This window comes from Nomia melanderi, chromosome 8 (assembly GCF_051020985.1).
Source record: "Nomia melanderi isolate GNS246 chromosome 8, iyNomMela1, whole genome shotgun sequence".
NCBI lineage: Eukaryota > Metazoa > Arthropoda > Insecta > Hymenoptera > Halictidae > Nomia > Nomia melanderi.
Window position 1 is genome coordinate 10532766 of NC_135006.1, and position 21045 is coordinate 10553810.

The following is a 21045-nucleotide window of genomic DNA, read 5'->3' on the forward strand; positions in this document are numbered from 1 at the left end:
TTTAAATATACGAATTCTACAAATAAGGTGAGCAAAAATTTAAATCATTCAATGTAGGTTGAAGAAACTATAAGTATCTTACAATTAGTGAAACACTATTAAATTTCTACGAATCACAAAAATTAACCATCCACAGATTAAGTGTTAAAATTAAGAGAAATATAAAATACGAACCTTTAACGGACAACAATCGAAAGATATTACTTTACATGTTTGTAAAATTGGATTATTTTAGATAAACTCGTCTAATTAATCATGATTTGTCGCCTTCGGATTATAATTCGTTATCAAAATAGCCATTCACAACATTAGCTGGAAAATTCCGGTTTGATGAAACACTCTGCATATAATAGCAAAGAAATATGTCAATTAAATAATACAACGGTAATTTACTAAAAATTTTAATCTGTATGGTAAAACGACAGATAGTATATATTTACACTATGTTAAATATTCGTTAATAGATTGATAGAAACTTTTGTAAGTCTTGTTTTTTATACATTAAAGCGCTGATTTATCGTCACTAATATTGAGCCAAGTTAATATATGCATTAGATTAAATTGCTTAATTGACGATAATATTTATCACTATGGTTATTCTGTTATTAGACGAAGAGTCTGCCATGGAAAGCAATATTCACTTCAGTACCAATGTGGGCTCTCATAATCGTCCATTGTGGTCAAAACTGGGGATACTGGACTCTGATCACCGAAATGCCATCATACATGAAGGGAGTTTTAAAATACGATATAGCACAGGTAATTACAAATTCATTCTAAATAATAGAGATACTTTTTGGAAACGTAGTCGTCTAAATATCAAACCTAGTATATATGTCCATATGCGATTCAGTTTTGGAAATTCTTCATACTACTTGATGTTTCGTCTATATGTAGCTTGATACCTTTATTTTTCTAACAGCACTTTAATACTTCTAACATAACCTAAATTTAATAATTAAAATGCAATCAGACACCATGATTATAATCTACTGTTTTACTGGGCCAACTATAAATCTTTGACGTCGTAAATATGATTCACAGTGATCTGTAAGATGTTAATCTTATTCTCGACTTTTAATGGATGTCAAGATCAGTTTAACTAAAAAGTCTACTTTCTCTTTATTTCAACTGAATTGTGTATTCCTTATTACCAAAACTTTCATTTTTTTAATACGTCGTTACATAGTATATAGTTTTATAGTATTATAGTTCTTTCACTTCAAATGAAAAAAAAATCTTCATTTTATTGTACTTGCCAAATCCATCTGGACATCTGTTAAAAAATGAACATAAAAAAATACATAAGTTTATTTATTGAGAAAATGAAATGGATGACATTAAAAACTTTGAAAAAGGAACCAATTACTTTAACGGCATAAGTAAGTTTAAATTGGTCCACTAAAAACACAATAACTTAACATAAGGTTAGTAGAAAAATCGGCCGATCGGGTAATTGCTTTGATTAACTAATTGACCAGCTACCCAGCTAGTTGACATTTTTTCGTTCTCAAATTCATACAATTCAAGCATAAATACACATAATATGGGCACCAGTGCATTCTATCACTTATAGCTATGTATGCCTGTCTGGCGTGACTGTATATAATAGCTACTTACTGTGGAGGTCCCACATTAGTCACGCCAACTTTCGATTCAATGGTGAAGAGGGGCAAGGGGACTCTTCCACTCACAACGCTCGGCTTTCGGATGCATGGTCGTTATTGGCACATGCCGAGGTCCAAGTGTAGCGAGTGGAAGAGTCCCCTTGCTCCTCTTCACTTTTGAACCAAAATTGATATTATTCTATACTACATTACAGTTTTGAATTAATTATATAAAAATTGTATTAAATATGTAGTCCGTTGTAGCAAACCTGGCACTCGTGACGTCATAGGGACAGAAACAGTCGCTCCGAAAAATCCAATTGTAAGTCCGTAAACGGCTCTCCCCGGTCTTTGTCGCGCGACCCGATTAGTGTATATGAACGCATCAGCGAATTATGTGCCGGAAAATTTGTGTGAGCAAGGTGTGCACCTTCGAATTTGACCACTCGGACAAAAATGACAGGTTCGCTGCAACGGGCGGTACTATTCACCCCTCGCGTTAGTTCCGCCGGCCTTAGGGTTAAAAGTACACAGGGGCAAGGAAAATCAACCGCACGCTCCACATCGGCACGCGGCTCGGCCTATAATAAAGACATGCCGAAACTGAGCCGCCATAACTACCGGGTCAAGTGCCGCGAGTACAGTGCGTTACTGACATGATCCCAGCCGGCCTGTGGCTTAAAAGTGAAGAGGGGCAAGGAGAGACGTCCACTCATGGCGTTCGGCCTGATAGTAATGGCGGAATTAGTTTCGGCACGTCTTTGTTACTGGCCGAGCCGCAAGCTGAGGTGGAGCGCGCGGCCGAATCCCCTTCACTTTTGAGCTGCAGACATCTACTTTGCGGAATCTATTGAAAAAAGTTCCGAGACGCATTTCGGCTGCAAGTTATAAATGAAAATAGTTACGCGAAGCCTGAGGTACTGGCAGTGATTCTCAATGCCAACGATTACCTCTTTGCAACGTAATGAAGCCGCAACTAGTCAATTTCTTCATGTAAATGTGTTAGCTTGCTTTACTTAGATATTTGTGTTACCTACATATTTTTATTCCTTTATTATTTATATGTCTTCTTATAAAAGAAAAAGCTGCAGCTGCATTGCGCTGTACATCCTTCTTAAAACTACTAACAACCATCTTGGCAAACTCTGGAACAGAAATGCGTGGGTTTGTTTTATTTCACGTACAATAAGCTTCTCCTCCTCAGAAGTCAATTTCTTCAAGCATCCTGTATGAGCTTTATTTACAATATTCCCTTTATTTTTTAAGTTCTTAATCAGCTAATATATAGCTTCTTTGCTTCCATAATATAATATTTAAAGCTTCCATGATTTCCTCGCATGATTTTCCTTCTTTATGAAATACTATTAACACACAACCACTCTTACTTGTTTTGATCCGTCCAGTAGCTACATTTCAGAAATTCACAAAATTACTATTCATTGTGAAACACTTGTACTTTAAATTGTGTTTTAACATAGACTAAAATGTTACGATTATATCAGATGCTGAATTTACGCTCCGTTGTTCTATAAGTTGTAAGAATTTTGTGAACCCCATAAAAGTTATGTTTATACCTCCTACTTTGTTATTAGTATATAAATTGTCAGATTTTCTTCTAATTCTATTCAGATATTCTTATGATTTTAGTCTTTCATCTATTATACGATTACTTTCTGCATGTGAATCCATCCCGGAAATTTTATACTTTAAAAATTGTAGACGCAATGGTTGGACGATTTTCGCGAGTAACTGTAAATGAAACATACGAAATTGTTTTGCACAAAATATCCATATCATGCCCGATATGTTAGTACCACTTGCATGATTGTAATATACCTTGGATGTATTTCGTGTGTAACGGTATCAGGTTTCACAGGTTTCTTTAGGTCAACACTACTAGTTTTACGGAAGGCTTTCAGATATTAATTGCAACAACTAAGGCAAGTGTGGTATTAACAAAATAGTTTTCAGAAAGTCGTAGAACAAGAAGAATAAAACAGTTTTTATATAACTTTCTGATATTTCACGTCTAATGCCTAGGATAGTGTTTAACAACATTACCTGCCGTCGTAAACAAAGTTGTATACTACTACATAGTATAATGATTTTTTATTCAGAATTTGATGCTTCATCAGAATTTGAAAACAAAATATAGGCATTCCATTAAAAACAAAAAATGAACGTGACCTGAACACAACATATTTTACAATTTATTTAGAATCGCCACGTTGCGTGATTTACCCTGTATATAACTCGTTAATTTTCACACATGTCGGTTCAGAATCGTACAGGCACCCGTGAAGTCGCGTCAGTCACGTTTCATACGAGTTTATTCCAGTGAGATCGGGTTAAAGTTCCTTTTCGAATCAAAATTAAGCTTATAGACTCCGCAAGTCCGGTAAAATTCTGTTCGGTAGTCGTGACGATCACTCCTAGATCCCGCATTGCCGGTGCGTTAACACCGAGCAACTTAAATATTATCCCTTAATGGTCGACAATTTTCTATTAACTTTAATTCTATTAACTCTAAAACTAATTTGAAACTTCTACCATTTCTTCTCATAAGAAACTGAATTATGCATCGAAGTTTTAAATTTAAAAGAAAAAAAACCACATGTCAGTCTCTCGTTAGGCGAGTAATTAAATTATTCGTACAATCCGTTTAAATTCAACCCGCGGCACTCAATACTTTTGTAATTCACAGTGATTCAGAATATAACTGAGTTATCCGGTAAACGTTAGAATTTAGTACTACACTTTACCTATTGCAGTGATTGAACGTTCCCACACGATACAATCTTACCACTCGGATAGTATCAGCTAATTATAATTATAGTGTTACGAGGCCTACTAACAATTCTACCGACTTCCTTGGTTCGCATCAGGTTCATCCGCGAGAAGTCACATTCCAAAGAAAGATTTTTCCAATCTAATGGATCAATTCATCCACGAAATGATATCATCCTGAGACTCCCTGATTTCGCACCAGATTAATTCGCACACTTAACTAACAAACTGAAACCATATTCCAAGGGTAACAACTCTTCAACTGGCTACGAGCAGTGCGAGAACAAGTATCGTATCCAAGAAATTCGAATTCAATATAAATCTAACATCCAGATAATATTAAAGAATTACGCAGTATCTTGGTAAAGCAGAATTTATTGACCGCTATAAAAAAACCATCGAGACAAGACATACAAAAATCTCATCTTATTAAACAAATTGAGGACTGAATCGAAAAAAATATTTTAAAAAAAGCTAAACAGTCTTGACTTAACTTTGTGTTATCAAAACAATGTAATTCCATTCATAAAGAATTAGTCACCGCTAATCCCAATACAATTACAAACTTATTAGCTGACCTCTTCGTAAATACTCAAACAACTCTAACTACAATATGGAATCCCTAACTTATAAAACTTTCCAAATCAAGAGCCTATTAAAGGTGAATTAGCGAAAAAGAAATAGTAAAGATCTTGAAGTTATATTAACTCGCCTTTTGAAGGTGAGGTGAGCCCTGATGGAATCTGTAACAATCCACTGAAAAGCGACAATACTTGTTCAAACTTCACAACTATATTTGGGAAAGTAGAAGGATGTTGCTAGAAACCTGAAGAATGCTACGTTCGTCCTCATCGTTAAACCCAGTAAAAATTCAATAGTGTAAGATAACGAAAGATAACGAAATATGTAAGATAATGAAAAAACTCATCAACCATCGACTTTGCTGGACCCTCACAGTAAGTAAATCATTATTCCTTCACCTAAGCAGCTTCAAGCACCTCCATTCCATGTTATACTGAACTAACAAACATCTTTCAGCTTCCGGGGCAGCGTACTAATCTTTGCAAAAAATCTAAAACATGAACTAACGATACTGTGCCGCACAATACTATTGCAAAAATTCAGTATGGTTCCGCAAGGTTCAGTCTTCAACATTACTCTTTTCTTAATAGTAACTAACGAAATCATATTGTTACTAAGCTCACCAATTAAAGCCTTCCCTTTGTCGATGACTTGATCATCATACGCGAAAGAAAAATGGACGACTGGTTAGACGTGTGGCTGGTGTCATGTTGGGATAGGGTGGCGCCGGTATGTTTGGGGAAAGCGTGACTGAAGACATTGATGACTTTGAGTGGATGAAAATGTACAAGGAAAGAATGTTTAAAACCAAGCAACTGGACCGTGGGAGTAACGTGATTGAGAAAGTGTATACGTGATCGAGTGAATGCTGGTTGTGGATGCAAGGAACAGGATGCAAGTGAAAAGAGGATGCATGTGGAAGAAAGAAAGAGTAATTGGGGGTGAACTTTAAAAGTGAATGGAAACTGAACGGCAAACTAGTATGATAGGATCAGCGAAGAGAGCATAAGTGAGAATAAGATAACGTAGGACAACGGAGTTTTCGGCGGACGTACATTAGATGCTTGTTTTATTTGTTAATTATTTCATTAAATAAACTCTTGTTGATATTAAAGCCTACAACGGTGTTCAATTGTACAAAACTTGTACAAAATAACCTATGTACGCACTATTAATGCTCCTCAGATTAAACATTTTCTTAAATTAAATCAGAAATTATTGTCTCCTCCAGACAGAAAAACTTATGTTAGGTAATATCACGCTCAATTAAACGAACACAAAATTAACTTGGAAAAACTGTATAACGAAATTGAAAACAAAACTGATCATTTTCCATCCGAGTACCCTAAAAGTTATAGCAGTAAATAACAGAAGATCAAACCAAAATATACTCGTAAATACTTCCAAAACATTTGTTAGAACTAACAATAAACTAGTTGTTTATGAAACAATCATATACCTTTTTCAAATAATACATTAAAAAAATATCATTATAAGAACTATTCTAAACCATTCTTACGTAAACAGCAAACGATATAACCACTGATCTATATTCAGTTAGACATACAAGATTACACGCGGAAGATTTGATAAGTTATAAAACGAAAAAATTGATGAAGTATGGGAGTCGGTATAGAATAATATAGCACCCCTGCACAAAGGATCATATTTCTAAATCATATCATAGTACATTATCTGTTGTGCCAGTCTGATGCAAAACCGTATAGTGAAGTGAAAGAAACGAAAAGGGGAACTAACTTTTCAAAATAATGTGTGTTACTTACCACATCGAATAATAAATCAAAATTCAAAATTATTTATATTATACAGAACAAAATATAATAGAAATTAAGTACAACGATCTTGTAGTTTCGATTTTAATTTTTAATTTAATATTAACCTTCACAGATTCTCTCGATAAATTTGGCAGATTTTTTTAAAAGAATTCTCGAATGTCGCGGCGATTTTAAACCGTGATAATAGAGAGGCATCTTAAGAACTTTCAATGGAAAAGCTGTCTGAAATATGCAATTTCAAGATAGTTTTTAGAGTCAGTCTGTTACCGAATACTTTACGAAGTACTGACCTGTACTTCAGATTTCATTTATTTATCATTCTGACACTTTAAGTTACGGCCTTCTGAAGAATTTGAAACTGTCACTTTTATAAATTTAAATAAAAATGAATGTTAATATAGAGTATTTTCTAAACAATAATCTTTATTTACCCTAATATGTAATATTAGGATTAATGACCTTTTTTAATGGAGTACTATACGGTGCTTTTTAATTTCACAAAAATTAACATTTTCTAATGTTGTAATGAAAAATCAAAAATTGAAGTAATACTTCTATCGGAATTTAAAGTTATTTCAAGAAAGACGGTTATGGTTAGTATTACACATATATTACAAAGGACACAGTTCACAGATTTCATTGACCTTATGTTGTCAAAGTCAAAAGTCTGATCAATTCTACTTATACATACACCCACCGGTTTTAGCCCCCAAGGTATACATAAAAATATTTTTGAAATTTTTCTAAATTAAAAAATTGATACTGGAAGATAATCTATTTTTGTTTAAGTAGTCACAAAAACGTTTTATTTTTTACATTTCAATCTCCTTTGATAGTAAACTAATAAAATTCTACTGGATAATTAATTTTACTTAATTCAAACAATGCTGAAAAACTTTGTTTTACAATTTTATTGAATAAAGAAAGTATGAATGTGCAACTAAGACATTATTTAATATTCTTTATTGAAATTTTTGCTTCTTATCAATTATATATACAGAGGTTAAAAAAATGTTAAGATCACACATGTTCTTTAGGATTACACAATTGCATATCCCCTTAAATGTTACTTAAATATAATGCAGGACTGTCGAACTGGGAGCTCGCGAGCTCCATAGTGACCTCCACCTCGCTGTGAGTTACCTTCTCCATACCTATTTACTTTTACCTATTTATATTAAACACTACATAGAGATGCTTACTTACACGGAGACTTGGCTACTGTGTTTCCTGAAAAGACCCTGTTGAAGTGTGCGGCCGGTTTCCCTTGCCCCTGTGCATTTTTAACTCGGTGGTCGCGGCTGTAGACATGGGAGCTGCACTGTAGATATTACACTCGTAGATAAATTGATCGAAATACAATATTTAATAGAAATGTCAGCATTTAATTCCACAAAATTAAAAACTAACAGATAGAAAAATAAGATAAAACATCTATCTTCCGCAAAAAATTCAAAAAAACATAACTTGAAAATATTTTGAAAATTGTTCTGACCATAATTTTGGCAGTACACAGTAATATTTGATAAATGAAATAAATGTTGGACTAGCTGTGTTTCAATTCTAAACTGGAATAATAACTCTCTTATGTTAGATTTTACATAAGCTATATTATATTTGAATCTTAGAGTTATTTCTGACATCAAATACACAAAATAATTGAATCTGCATAGTCATTTAAAATTATTATTTTATATCGGTATATTTAACAAACCTATATCAAGTTATAATTATAATCATATTAATAATAACTGATTCCTACAGTTATTGTTAATGATAGATTTAGGATATTTATATTGTTGTTTCTTAAACATTTTTTTTTACAGAATGGAGTAATGTCAGCACTACCATACTTGACAATGTGGATCTTAAGTTTTCCAATGAGTTGGCTATCTGATTATGCACTGCAAAAAGGTGTTGCAAGAGGAATAGTTAGAAAAGTGTGCAACTCTGTTGCACACTGGGGACCAGCAATAGCTTTGATTTGTCTTGCTGCAATACCTATAGAGAGTAGTGGTGTGGTTGTAGCTATTCTTGCAATAGCTGTAGGATTAAATGCTGGAGCTCTTTGTGGATTTCAAATAAATCACATTGATCTAAGTCCTAATTTTGCCGGAACAATGATGTCCATTACAAATTGCATTGCATCCGTAATAGCAATAATTGCTCCACTAATTTGTGGAGTTATTGTTCTTGATAATGTAAGTATAATCAAAACAATTTTACAGTAACTATGTAAATACTTATATTTATAATATGTCATTTATTTTTTCAGGAGAACAAAACGTATTGGTCAATAGTATTTTATATTTCTGCTGTTATTTATTTCATAGGAAATTTAGTTTTTATTGTATTTGGTAAAGCTGAAGTTCAATCCTGGAATGATCCTACATCTTCAAAGATTAAAAAACGAAGTATAAAAGATTCTATAGCGTAAAAGTGAATGATTCAAATTAACTACTTTTATTAAAGTTAGTACGAAATGCCATTCTGTTATGTACTCAATATATTATTTTGTACTCTGTAAGTTAGTTTGTAAAATTCTATTTTATTATTTTTAATTTACTGTTTTGTAATCTTTTGTTTTTTAAAAACATATTTATATTTTTCCTTACTATAATGAGTTCCTAAACACTATTTATATTTATAACTAGTAGACAGAATATAAAGAACTCGTATTATTGTTTTCGATGAGAAAAGAGATTTTTATTTTCAAAAATCAATGTCTCTAGAAAAGGATGTTAAACAAGGAATTATGTTTCTTTTCTATCTATAGTACCTCTTTCAATTAAATCTTCCAGCATAAATAAGCACTAATACTGAATGAATAAATATATGAGTTTATGTTTTATACATGAATTATATAAAGGTATTAGTTCACAAAAAAACAAGTGCAGTGCATACTGCAAAATACGTAAAACATAATATATAATAATGCTTCATAAAATGTAAAAGGTTATGAATTAATTAATTGACAATTGTGAATCAGCATGCCACCTTATCAAATAATGATCTTCTGAGAAGTCTGATAGTTGAAGGGTTTATAGTAGTCATTAAAAGGGGTAAAAGATGTTTAATCAATATAGGTACTAATATATAAGTATATTGTATATGTAACATATATAACTATACAGTTGTGAACTCAAGATTATTATTAATATTAACAAAGAACTGTTATAACAAATTAACTGTCACATAATTGCAAACATAGTATAAATCGTCAATATTCATCCAATTTAGTAGGCATTACTCTCATACCATTTGCTATGTCTGTTCACTATTCTAATGTGTTAATAATAATTTGGACTGTAGAACCTTGAAATAATACTTCAAATTTTTCTATGTCATCCCTTTGATTATATATTTAGTATGTATTGCAAAGAAGTTTACTTATGGGATTTAACATTAATAAATAAAAATGTTGATTTTTCATTGAAAACATTACTTTTAAAACCTGTATTGATTAGATATTTTTTTATTTCTCTTAGTGAGTACATATTATAAAATATAAGATATATAAAAATTGCTCAAGTGTCTGAATATTTTTTTTACTACCCCATATAACTAATTTGCATCTTATTGATGGCATGTAGTAAATTAATTCATATACAAAGTACTTAGAATTTGTAAAGTGTTATAATACGTTAATATTTATTATTTTTATAATAATATTATTGTTATACTTTTACAAGTATTGAGAAAGGACATAATTAAGACAATTATAGACAATTGTAATTTTCAAATATCTATTACGACATAATTGCATATATTGACACTAATTTGAAGCATTATTTTGCCATTTCAATAACTTGAAATTTAAAATACATTATTCCTTATGTAATAAAATATATATTTATCGCGTTTAAAACTTGTAAAATATTTAAAAAGTAGATATACATACTACTAATTCAAATCTGTTTGTATTTATTAATATGTGTACAAATTAATGGAAATTAAAACTTTCATTCCAATAACATTTCTTATTTATTATATTGTATTCCGTTAGACTTATGTTTCATGTATAACGTTTATTATACTAAATATAACTACAATGTTACAAACTAACAGAATTCCAGTAGATTTAAGAATAACGGTGTATCGTTCGATTTCGCAATATGGTTATGTACATATGCAAGAAAAATTTGGAAAAGGAAAATGGTGAAGTAGGAGGTTAACCCTTTTAGTGCCGGACGACGATATATCGTTGTTTGCAACACTTGCGAAAAGAGCCAGCGACGATATATCGTTGCGCATCCAATAGCGCCTTACTATTCGCATTGCAGAAGAATTCTATTTCAATTTTTCAAAATTTATAAAACGTTATAAATGGTTTAATTTCATTGCAAGAATTTTTTTTGAATTATATAAATATTTTTAGTTTGGCTTTTATGAACTTTTTCCCAAACCTTAGTAAATTCGTCCGATTATCTTCGCACAGGCACCCGTTTTTCGCCCGGCACTAAAAGGGTTAAGCAGTGTCATAAATGAGTAATTGATTGGTTCGGAGGTCTGAGTAGATAAAGGTTGAAAGGATATCGGTAGAACTTTACCTGTTTTCTGTAGGAATTAGTGACAAAGGGAGAAATCCACTCGCGGCGCTCGGCTCTGTAGTTATGGCAACAGCGACGCTCTGGTTTCAGTACGTCCTTGGATTACTTCGTCGCATTCGGTTTCGCTACTACTAACTTCGTTCTATTATATTTCCAATTTGTCTATAGGATTTATGTTTATTATATAATTTTAATATCAATTTTCCTTCGATAACATTTGTTTCATTACTGTTTCTTTGCATTCTTACATTTCTTAGAATACTTGCTCTTAGATTATAATTCAAATAAAATCCAATACCAACTTTACAGAGATTCTCCAGATGTTAGTCATGTGACTTTGACATCACTAAACGTGCTGCTAAATTGATAATAGAACACTGTTTGTGAGTGTGCTCACAATTTTGTCCCTCAAAATCTAATAGATTCAATATATTTTGTTATATTTAATGTTTACCTTTGATATTGCGAAAATAATTTTGGTAATTATTTAGTTTGGGATGTTTTCCGTCGATTTCGATGATTTTTGGATATGTTGTCAAAAACGTAATTTTAAGTACTCATTATGTCGCGATTATGTCTCACTCGTGGTTATAGGCCAAGGGGTTAAAATAACTTCAAAGAAACAATGAACTCACAATTTTGTGCGGCAATGTATATGTCAACTCACTGCTTCAGAAACAAAACAAATATTCGCGATTATTGACATAGGTTTCTGAATTGCACCGTAATTCAGAACATATCACACGATGTTCCGTAAGTTGCAGCGTTCATCCATTTATTTATCTATGCTGTGGCATCATCGTAGAAAAATTATGATCTCATGTTAGTAATGTAGGTTATGCTGGATTGAGAGATGGCAATATTATATTGAATGTACATTCTGCATTATTAAAAACTTGTTGGAAATGTCAGAAAAAATGATTGCTGATCAATATAAACAAGAAAGAACATGGAATGATGTTAAAATAGATGATAAGATTTATATGATTTCTGTTACACAAAAGGATGGCAAATTAGAAGTTATTTTAACTAATCTTATTGAAATATGGATAGAGATATTGACAGATGAAATTATTTATAAAAGATGCAAGGTAATTAATCTTAAAATATATGTATTTTGTTACATGTGATTTATATATAGATTTGGAGTTTTGTCTAGAAATTAATATTACAATATTTTTTTGCATGTTGAAAAGAATGTTGTTACATTTTACAGTTTATATGCAAAAGTTGTATGTGTTTATAACCTTATTTTTTGTATGTAGGACCTCAATCCACTTTTAAACATTACTGCTCTTAATTATAAAAATATTGTGGCAAATATTTTAAATAACATACAAAAATACATTGATAAAGCTTCTGTTCAACAAATAAAACTACGTATTCAGATAGATGGAGGTTCAATGAAATTTGTTTTGAATTTATCAAAAGGAACACCACAAGATTTTTGGGAAATGATAACTAAACCTCTGTGTCTATCATCAATAGAAATAAATCGTCAATATAAAATCCTTTTAGATTTGGTAAAAAAGAAAGACAAAGAAATTGCAGAATATAAAGCAGAAGGCGTTGAATTACTTAGAAGTATGTGTTTTTTTATATAAAAAATATATTTATCCTTCCTCATTCTAACATAAAATTTAATATTTCATTTGATGATTTAGAGAATATTGAAACAAAAGTTTTTAATGAGGAACAGCTAAATACGACCATTTCATTTCCCAATATAATCAACTATAATAGTGCGTTTCAAACATGTGTCAATTTTTGTAATGAACTCAACTTGTGGAAATGGAGCGAAATAGGTCAAAATTTTACCAGGTACAAAAATTAAAGCAATATTAAGATTTTGAAATTATTAAATCTATAAAAATTATAATGTTGTATGTTACAGTGATAATAGTAAGGATAATAGTATGGCACAAACGGAACAGAGTTCAATTATCTCTACTAACAATGAGCACACTAATGAATCTGAAAAAGATACATTAAAAAACATTAAAATTGCAGCACCAAATGGTAAAAAAAAAGTAATCAATAGCAACACAAAAACTATAAATACAATGCACAAAAAACCTATAAAAAGATTACACAAAGGTTTAAATACTTTTATATAAAATAATGCAAAAAGCACAGAATTTAGAATGCTAATTTGTTTGCAATATTTTAAGGAAAGAGCCCTATGTATTCATAATACCTTTAGATAAATAGCTCATATTTTGCATTTGAAAAAAAATAGGAGATATCGCATTTTGATATTTCTCAACAAATACCTCCAAAGATATGAAAAGTGCAAAAAGAAGTATTTAATGAAATTTTTCGGGTATGAAAAAGAATAGATCATGCCTGACATTTATTTGAATTTGTTCCTTGAATTTTTTGAATAGAAGATTTTTAATAGAATCTTTTTTACTTCTTTCCTTCATATTAGCAGAACATTTTTAGAGCTATTGTTAGTATAATTAAATGTGAAATTTAAGAACTGAATTACATGACCAAATTTTTAAATTCGTTGATCTAAGGTTTGCAGTTACTAATTTCGTATAAAAGGAATTTAATTGACCCATTTTACGGTCACTGAGTACATAGAACCTAACAATTGTTTTCTTGTATTGTGGATATATAAATGTATCATATATTGTGAAACATAGAAATATGTTTGAAAATTAATGTTTTATGGATGGAGCATGCAAAAATTGTAGGTATTTTAAAAATATTTCAATGTTAACTATAAAAATATACAATACAAATATATATTCTTATAAATTCGTAATTTTAATTGTAAATGAAAAATTGTACATAATGAAATTGTCATTATTTAATCTAAAGTATGAATTATATATATGTATATATTTTACAATAAATAATTATTCTATTTATATACCACTTTTACATGGAAAATTATTTATTTATAAAATTATTACTTTTATTATTATTATTATTATTATATTATTAATTGCATTAGTGCTAATTTTCAAGAAAACGAAGGAAATTTATCAGCAGTAATAAAACATTTGAGAAAGAAAAAAAAGTTGGGCTCGTCCGGGATTTGAACCCGGGACCTCTCGCACCCTAAGCGAGAATCATACCCCTAGACCAACGAGCCACGGTACTGATCCTCTCTTGTGTATAATTATTGTAATAATAATGACTCCATTGTCTAACTGAAGTATTATCACTCTTATTGTTTTATGATAATTTCCTTCATTATATAGTGACTTGTATGGAAAATGGCGGAACAAGGGCAACAAGATTTCAACAGAAGTGCGTTAACCGTGCGAGGTGGACGGGTAATCGGCATATATTTTCATTTTGTGACATATCTTTTTTTTAAAACAATACTTTTATATATGGTTTATTCATACACGTGTTTTTTTAACAATTTAGGCATGGTATACGGGCCAACGTGCAGAAAAGATTCCACAAGGTTTGGTAGGTGTCGTCGGCTATGATTGTACGAGCTTAGATCTTTCCTACAATGAACTAACCTCAATCACCGCTATCAAACATTTCCAAAGGCTACAAGTGTTGATACTGGATAACAATAAACTTCGGGACCTAAAAACTTTGCCTCATATGCCGACATTGACCACGCTGAGTTTAAATAATAACAAGGTTTGTGTCTTGTCTTCTTTTATTTTGTGTTGTCTCGATTGCGAACATTCATGTGTATACCTATATAAATTCATATCTACAACAAATACATATATTTATATTATATATTTATTATATATATGTACATACAAATGTGCATAAACATATGACAATTGGCTAAAAATTGATAAAGCTTCGATTCATTTTAATTTTAGTACATTTTTTAATGTATAAAATATATTTTGTTTTTTATTTTGATTTTTATCTAACAAACTGTAAAATTTGAAATTTACATGAAAATTCGCAATCTGAATTCTAATCAATTAAAAGCATCCCTAATAAATAAGAAATTAATCTTTGAATATGTGTGTATCCAAAGGTTGTTAGTAATTTTTCGATCTTCATGTTTCAATTTTTAATGTATAAATCTAAGTTATATATATAAACACATGCACAGATAGTACTTTTGTAAGATAAAAGAAAAAATTTGACAAAATTGTATTGTTTTTAGTCATAAGCACGTTGTGACTCTGATATAGTGTATGACATTAATAGTTATTGAACATTTATTAATATTTGTATAACTTATAGATGATACATAATTAATTTGAAAATATGTTCACAATTAAATAATTAAAATATTTTTAGTAAAGAAAATATATATCTATAGTCATTAACATATTGCTTCAAAAACATTGAATTTCAAATCTTTGACTGTGTTAATACGTTGGGACAAAATATTTAGATATTTTTGAGGATTGACAATAGCTTTAATAATTTGAACATATTTTCTGGAACAAAAGAAACATTAAGATTTGAAACATAAAAAGCAAATATTTATTTTATTTCAAATATTAACATTTTGAATTTCTTATATTTTACTTTTTTAAATAATAGTAAATTTATGTGTGAAAATAACAATAAATATAGTTTAAGAAAAAGGAATAACCAAACGATAAAGAGACATATAGCAATGTCAGTTACATAAATATGTAATTACATAAGTACATCTTGCGTAAGTTTTAATTTTACTTGAAACATAATCTCCAAAAACTGTTTCATTATAATATATTTATTACATTTTTATTGTATAAAGTTATAAAAACCAAAAAATACTTTTCATATCAAGTTTTCATTCTAAGAAATCAAAAGTAAAAGAAACTATACAATTTTTTAATTATTAATATCGTGAATTATTGACTTTTACTTGTAATTTTTATTTTTCCTTAGATTTGTGTTCCTGAATGTTTACAATAACATTTTATTTCATTATACTTTATTTAAAAAGTCTTTGAAATTTCAATGTTTTCTACTTTATACAATTTTCCTTTTTTATTCAGCACCTACAGGAAAAGTTTTAAACATATTATTAGTTTAGCTACTATAGATGACTTATTAAAGATATCTCTTTTTGTCAAACTTGTTGTATTGTATTGTTATATTGTTAGTAAGAAATTTAAACAGTATTTCAATTATTTAATACTGCTCCCTATAATCTATTAAACAAAATATGTTATATTATGGCTGCATTGTAGCGAAAAAATGTTGTATAAAAATTTATTGTATTTTATTTATAGTGTTAATAAAATTGTCTGCAGTTTTTAAAATATTCTTAAATTGTGTTATGTTTCCCTTTGAATATAAGGAAAATTTGACATTTTTATTCATTTTATTCTATTCATAATTAAGAGTTCATAATTTGTTGTTTTAATAATGCGATTTGTATGATGAAAATTTAAACAGTTAAAATTCTTTCCTTATTTTCATTGCAAGCGTATATATTCATCATATAGTCATTTTAACTTTTATAATTTTTAAATTCACTTTATTATGGAAACATTTCTTCTATCATAATTCTAGTTTATATTGTTTTTAATAAAATTAATATAGTAAGATTAAAAACAGTATTGAAATTAATATATCAGAAATTAATGCATATATGGGTACATTAAAATAGGTATATTACTTGTTGGAATAATTGGTTTTAAGAAGAATAATGTGTTGAATTCCCAAATAATGACCTGTATGGAAACATTATTATCTGATAGATGAGAGTGTTGTTTCCTGAAAATTTTGAATATAAAGTGATTGAAAATATGAAATGAATGCCTTGACATCTTGTATATGTATTTTTTTTTACTTTGATCGCACCTCGCAGGTCGAAGTTCACTCACGTGCGCCTTTTGACTGCACTCGTCGTAAAAATGCATCGGATTGCACCCTCCGCCCTCCACACACATACACATACATACACACGCACGTAGTTCCTTAACCCTTAGCACTCTAGATGGTTTCATAACGTGTCAGCAACTTCTACCAATTTTGATGATAGTCGTACAGAAAATTAATAATGTTACAACATTTCTTAGACCTTTAATTCCCTTCTCACTACAAACTTTGTATATCTGGAAGATCTAATAATCTGAAGGTAGTTTTTTTTTAAATTCATTAAAATATTTAATATTGGAATTGGTGCAATATTGGAGCCTACAGAGTTCAAAGGGTTAAAATTAACAACTTAAACTCTGCTTTTCGTCCTATAATAGTCGAAGAGTGTCGGCTTGGACGACGCCGAGGTCGCGCTACAGGGTGCCACTCTTCGTTGCAACGCCGTCTGCTGTGCCCGATATCACATGTATATACATAGTAGAAAGTAATAGTATAAATTTCCCAAAATATATACATAAAAGCAGTTTTTAACTTGTAGAAAAATGTTAATATCTTCAAAGCAAATGGAAAAATGAATGTATGGGAGAAATCAAATACTGCGATAAACATAACAAATTTCCTACCGTTATCAAATTCGGAGGTGGATTGCAAATGGTAAGGGGCTGTATATACTTATGCGAAAAGTAAGTTGACAATTTAAAAGAATGCGGTTTTTGTTTCCAAATGAAAAATCCAAAGTACACGGGATAAATAATTGGCAAATATTATTATTGTTATATACTGTTGATTAATATTTGTCAATCATTTATCCTGTATAGTTTAGAGTTTTATATAATACGATGAACTACGCATGATTATTATTTGCTAAAAAACAATATACTTTTTATACTAACCATGCGCGGAAAGTATGTTGACAAAAGATCATAAGTAAAGAAATATAATTTAAAACGACTGAAATCAGACAATTAAATGAAGTTCGGTATCCTCAGTTTTTTATGACTTCATGAAGCCTTCTCGGCATACTTTCAACTAATTTGTTAACTGTTTGTTGGTCTGTTTCTGTTCACGCTTTTGATAATGCTCTTTGAAACAATATCTTATTGTGCAGTTCTTGGATACGTTTCTGTCTAAATGGTCCAATAAGTGTTCAATTGGATTAATATCTTAACTTCCAGAGTTGGGAAATCAGTACATATCGATAATAAAGTGGATAAATAGCGCTATTTAGGTGCGAAAGAAAGTAATCTTAACACTAGAACTACCGTACCAATTAAAATTACTGATTTTGATCTTTTTGTTTCGCAATTATTAATATCTTAAAAGCATTCAATAATTGAAATGATCTTGAAAATAAATAGTTTCATTTGAATACTATAATGGTTGTCTAAAAAAACTGACAATAATCTATTGTTACAATTTTTATACGGATTACATATTAACCGTATTAAATGCTCGGTAGTTCTAGTGCTAATAGAAAATGTAACTTAAGCAAATAATTCTATGTAGGTAACTCTTTTGTAACGGTTTCAGACGTACTATTTTTATTAGTTAATTTGTTTCTACGTTTAGATATCTTACATCGATGCCGTATTAAAAAGAATACAAGAGTGTTGCCCGAATCTGGTGTACGTGAGTCTGTTGGGCAATCCGGGATGTCCTGACCAGTTGACCAATCCATCCACAGATGAAGAGGATTATAATCGTTACAGGCTGTATGCGGTATATGAGTTACCTCCGAGTCTTCGATTCCTAGATTCGCGTCCAGTAACGCAGCAAGAGAGAATCGATGCGGAAATTCGAGGAAAATATTCGAGGACCGTGAAATTGGCACCCGAATTCTCCACGACATTCATATCGAACACGGTAGACGATATGGATGATATATTTTTCAACATCCACTACACTCCTCTCCCAACATCAATTCGGAATCCTCATGATCACAAAGGTACAATCTTTAATTGCATTATATAGCGGTTTCAGTCAGATTTAACTTAACTGAACGATAAAATACTGTCTAACAAATGTTAATCTTCTGTCGAATTTATAACATTTAATCTTTTGCACTCGAGCGGCGCCTTTCAATCGCCATTTGATTTGACCGAACAAAATGATCAGATTTAGAATTCACTATCAAATTTTATATAATGTATCGACACATGGAACATCGAAATAAACTAGTTCTGTCACTTAATTTATACAGGGTATTTCTTTATGTTAGTTGTAAAACATGTCATTGATATTTTATCAGAAAATAATGAATATTTGTTGAGAAAAATATTCTCGAGTGCAAAGGGTTAACGGTAGCTTCTTTTTACAGATTTTCGTGAACTGAATACGAGCCTGTATATCTTTCTTTCTCTTATTGTTCTTAGTTTCGGAAAAAATCAACGTGAAGAAAAGAATACAAATTTTGTAAGTTAAAAGATGTTTTATGCTTGAATGATGTAACATTTGGAAGGTGTAAAGGAGGCTGTGAAATATAAAATCATAACTTCCGAAATTTGTCTATTCGGAAAATAGGTGACTGTAGTTCCTTATCGATGAATATAATTCGATTATATTCAAATCCATATTTTCAGTAACAGTTTCCGGGTATTCACGAGTTTCCGAGGTAATAACAAAAAACGGTAACCTTGTCGAAAGACGGTTTCTTTGGAAATTTAGAAGGAATAGAAAAAAGAAAGGAAAGAAAGAAACGATCTACAGAAGTTGACGATTACTATGAATATTTACTAAAATAGTTGACGCATTAACTTCGTTTTGAAAGACAAAACAAATTTGTATCAATGAAGATGCATAGTTCCATTTAAAGAAAATTACAGTGGCTTCGAAATCTGATTAAATATTAGATTTCCTTCATTACGCCAAAGAAGTTTCATTTGAAACGTTCTTTTGCATTTCCAATAATTAATTTACATGTTCGCGTGTACACGAATAAACCAAACATACATATTGACTATCTAAACTACGAGTTGTATATGTTCGCGATATGATTTTGTGTACTTTTAAATCTTTCAGACATTCTAGATCTTTTGGTTCTCTGTTTTTCTTTGTATTTCGCTTGGTAAGATTAGTTAAATTCCATAAAATTGTGGGACTTTAAATTTATATAAAAAAATAAGTTGAAAAGATAGAATCACTACCGACGAACCGACAACTTTGAATGCTGATACCTTGATAACCTAGATAATGTTGTTTGGTATTGTACGAGGGGTTAATTGCAATTAAATGTTATTGTGTTATAATAAATCTGTTATTTCATTCTGTTTTAGGTGCATTCGGTAAGTGTAAGTATCGATACTCCGGGAAGAATTCCGAAGGAAACCGATTTATATCGAACAATGATCTATGAACGTGAACCCAGTGGAGTCGAGAAGTATTTTTCGAACTAAATTACGGCCCTGTTTCTTTAATGAATGACGAAAACAGCAGTTAGTCGCGTAGAGTAAGTTCAATATCAAATAGTTGCACAAAGTTTTTGATTTTAATACGTGTCATATGTATAATCATGACAAAGATCCTACCTACGTGCCTGACGTCGCATTTGTTTGAATTATTATCTTATAGATGTTATCTTTTTATACGTGTATTAATAAAGCATAATTAAACATAAATAAACGTTTAAAATTTTGAATCATACACAGTAAGGTGTATAGCATATAAGGTAAGTAGATCTACCATTTTATTTCTTCATATACATTTCACATGAGCACCGCTTATTGCTGTGAGCGTTCGGTGTTCAGAAACGGAAACGGAAACGGAAACGGTTAGGCGTGTGGCATGAATTTATATTATCAATATACAAACTTAATACAAGATTTTGGTTACAAAATTCTTAAAATTGTTTCCAAAATATATTCTTGTTTTTGAATTCAGTTCATATTTTAATATGAAAGATCATTTCGGCCTGCCAGAAACACGCTGTCGCTCTTGCATGCGAAATGTAGAAGGCGGTCATCC

At 30.5% G+C, this 21045-nt stretch overlaps 3 protein-coding genes, 1 long non-coding RNA gene and 1 other non-coding gene across 18 annotated transcripts in view; 3 read left to right on the forward strand and 2 right to left on the reverse strand.

Annotated features, from left to right (window-relative positions):
* Positions 1–9342, forward strand: part of LOC116427478 (putative inorganic phosphate cotransporter) — a 41675-nt gene extending 32333 nt beyond the window's left edge. For both annotated transcript variants that reach the window (XM_031977879.2, XM_031977880.2), the window contains exons 5-7: positions 610–759; positions 8599–8973; positions 9048–9342. In XM_031977879.2, the coding sequence (XP_031833739.1) occupies positions 610–759; positions 8599–8973; positions 9048–9209 (687 nt within the window). In that variant the 3' untranslated portion in view covers positions 9210–9342. The remainder of the gene's footprint in view (positions 1–609; positions 760–8598; positions 8974–9047) is intronic.
* LOC116427483 (uncharacterized) overlaps positions 1–11438 on the reverse strand; it is a 51657-nt gene extending 40219 nt beyond the window's left edge. For 5 of the 6 annotated variants that reach the window (XR_004235083.2, XR_012999179.1, XR_012999180.1 and 2 more), the window contains exons 1-2: positions 11323–11438; positions 7979–8093 (exon numbers count right to left, since the gene is read on the reverse strand). This is a non-coding gene — a long non-coding RNA (uncharacterized LOC116427483). Of the gene's footprint in view, positions 1–2653; positions 2753–7978; positions 8094–11322 lie in introns of those variants that run through there. The other variant, XR_004235084.2, reaches the window with a different exon arrangement.
* A 789-nt stretch (positions 11439–12227) lies between these two features.
* LOC116427479 (non-homologous end-joining factor 1) lies at positions 12228–14208 on the forward strand. Its single transcript, XM_076370031.1, has 4 exons — positions 12228–12413; positions 12588–12906; positions 12987–13143; positions 13217–14208. Exons 1-4 carry the CDS (start codon positions 12228–12230, stop codon positions 13437–13439), a joined length of 885 nt encoding a protein of 294 aa, XP_076226146.1. The 3' UTR covers positions 13440–14208.
* Positions 14209–14334: 126 nt separating this feature from the next.
* LOC116427480 (leucine-rich melanocyte differentiation-associated protein) lies at positions 14335–20939 on the forward strand. 8 transcript variants are annotated; one of them, XM_076370033.1, is made up of 7 exons: positions 14509–14612; positions 14710–14754; positions 14841–14937; positions 17624–17768; positions 18655–19030; positions 19403–19497; positions 20358–20939. In XM_076370033.1, exons 4-7 carry the CDS (start codon positions 17760–17762, stop codon positions 20475–20477), a joined length of 600 nt encoding a protein of 199 aa, XP_076226148.1. In that variant the 5' UTR covers positions 14509–14612; positions 14710–14754; positions 14841–14937; positions 17624–17759; the 3' UTR covers positions 20478–20939. The 8 variants fall into 8 exon arrangements, with proteins under 8 accessions (XP_031833745.1, XP_076226147.1, XP_076226148.1 ...); XM_031977885.2 differs by lacking the exon at positions 17624–17768 and adding an exon at positions 14335–14431 and having other exon boundaries at positions 14538–14612; positions 14710–14937; positions 20358–20713; XM_031977888.2 differs by lacking the exon at positions 17624–17768 and having other exon boundaries at positions 20358–20722.
* Positions 14357–14428, reverse strand: TRNAP-AGG (transfer RNA proline (anticodon AGG)). Its single transcript has one exon. It is a non-coding gene; the product is annotated as a tRNA-Pro (tRNA).
* Positions 20940–21045: the final 106 nt, after the last annotated feature.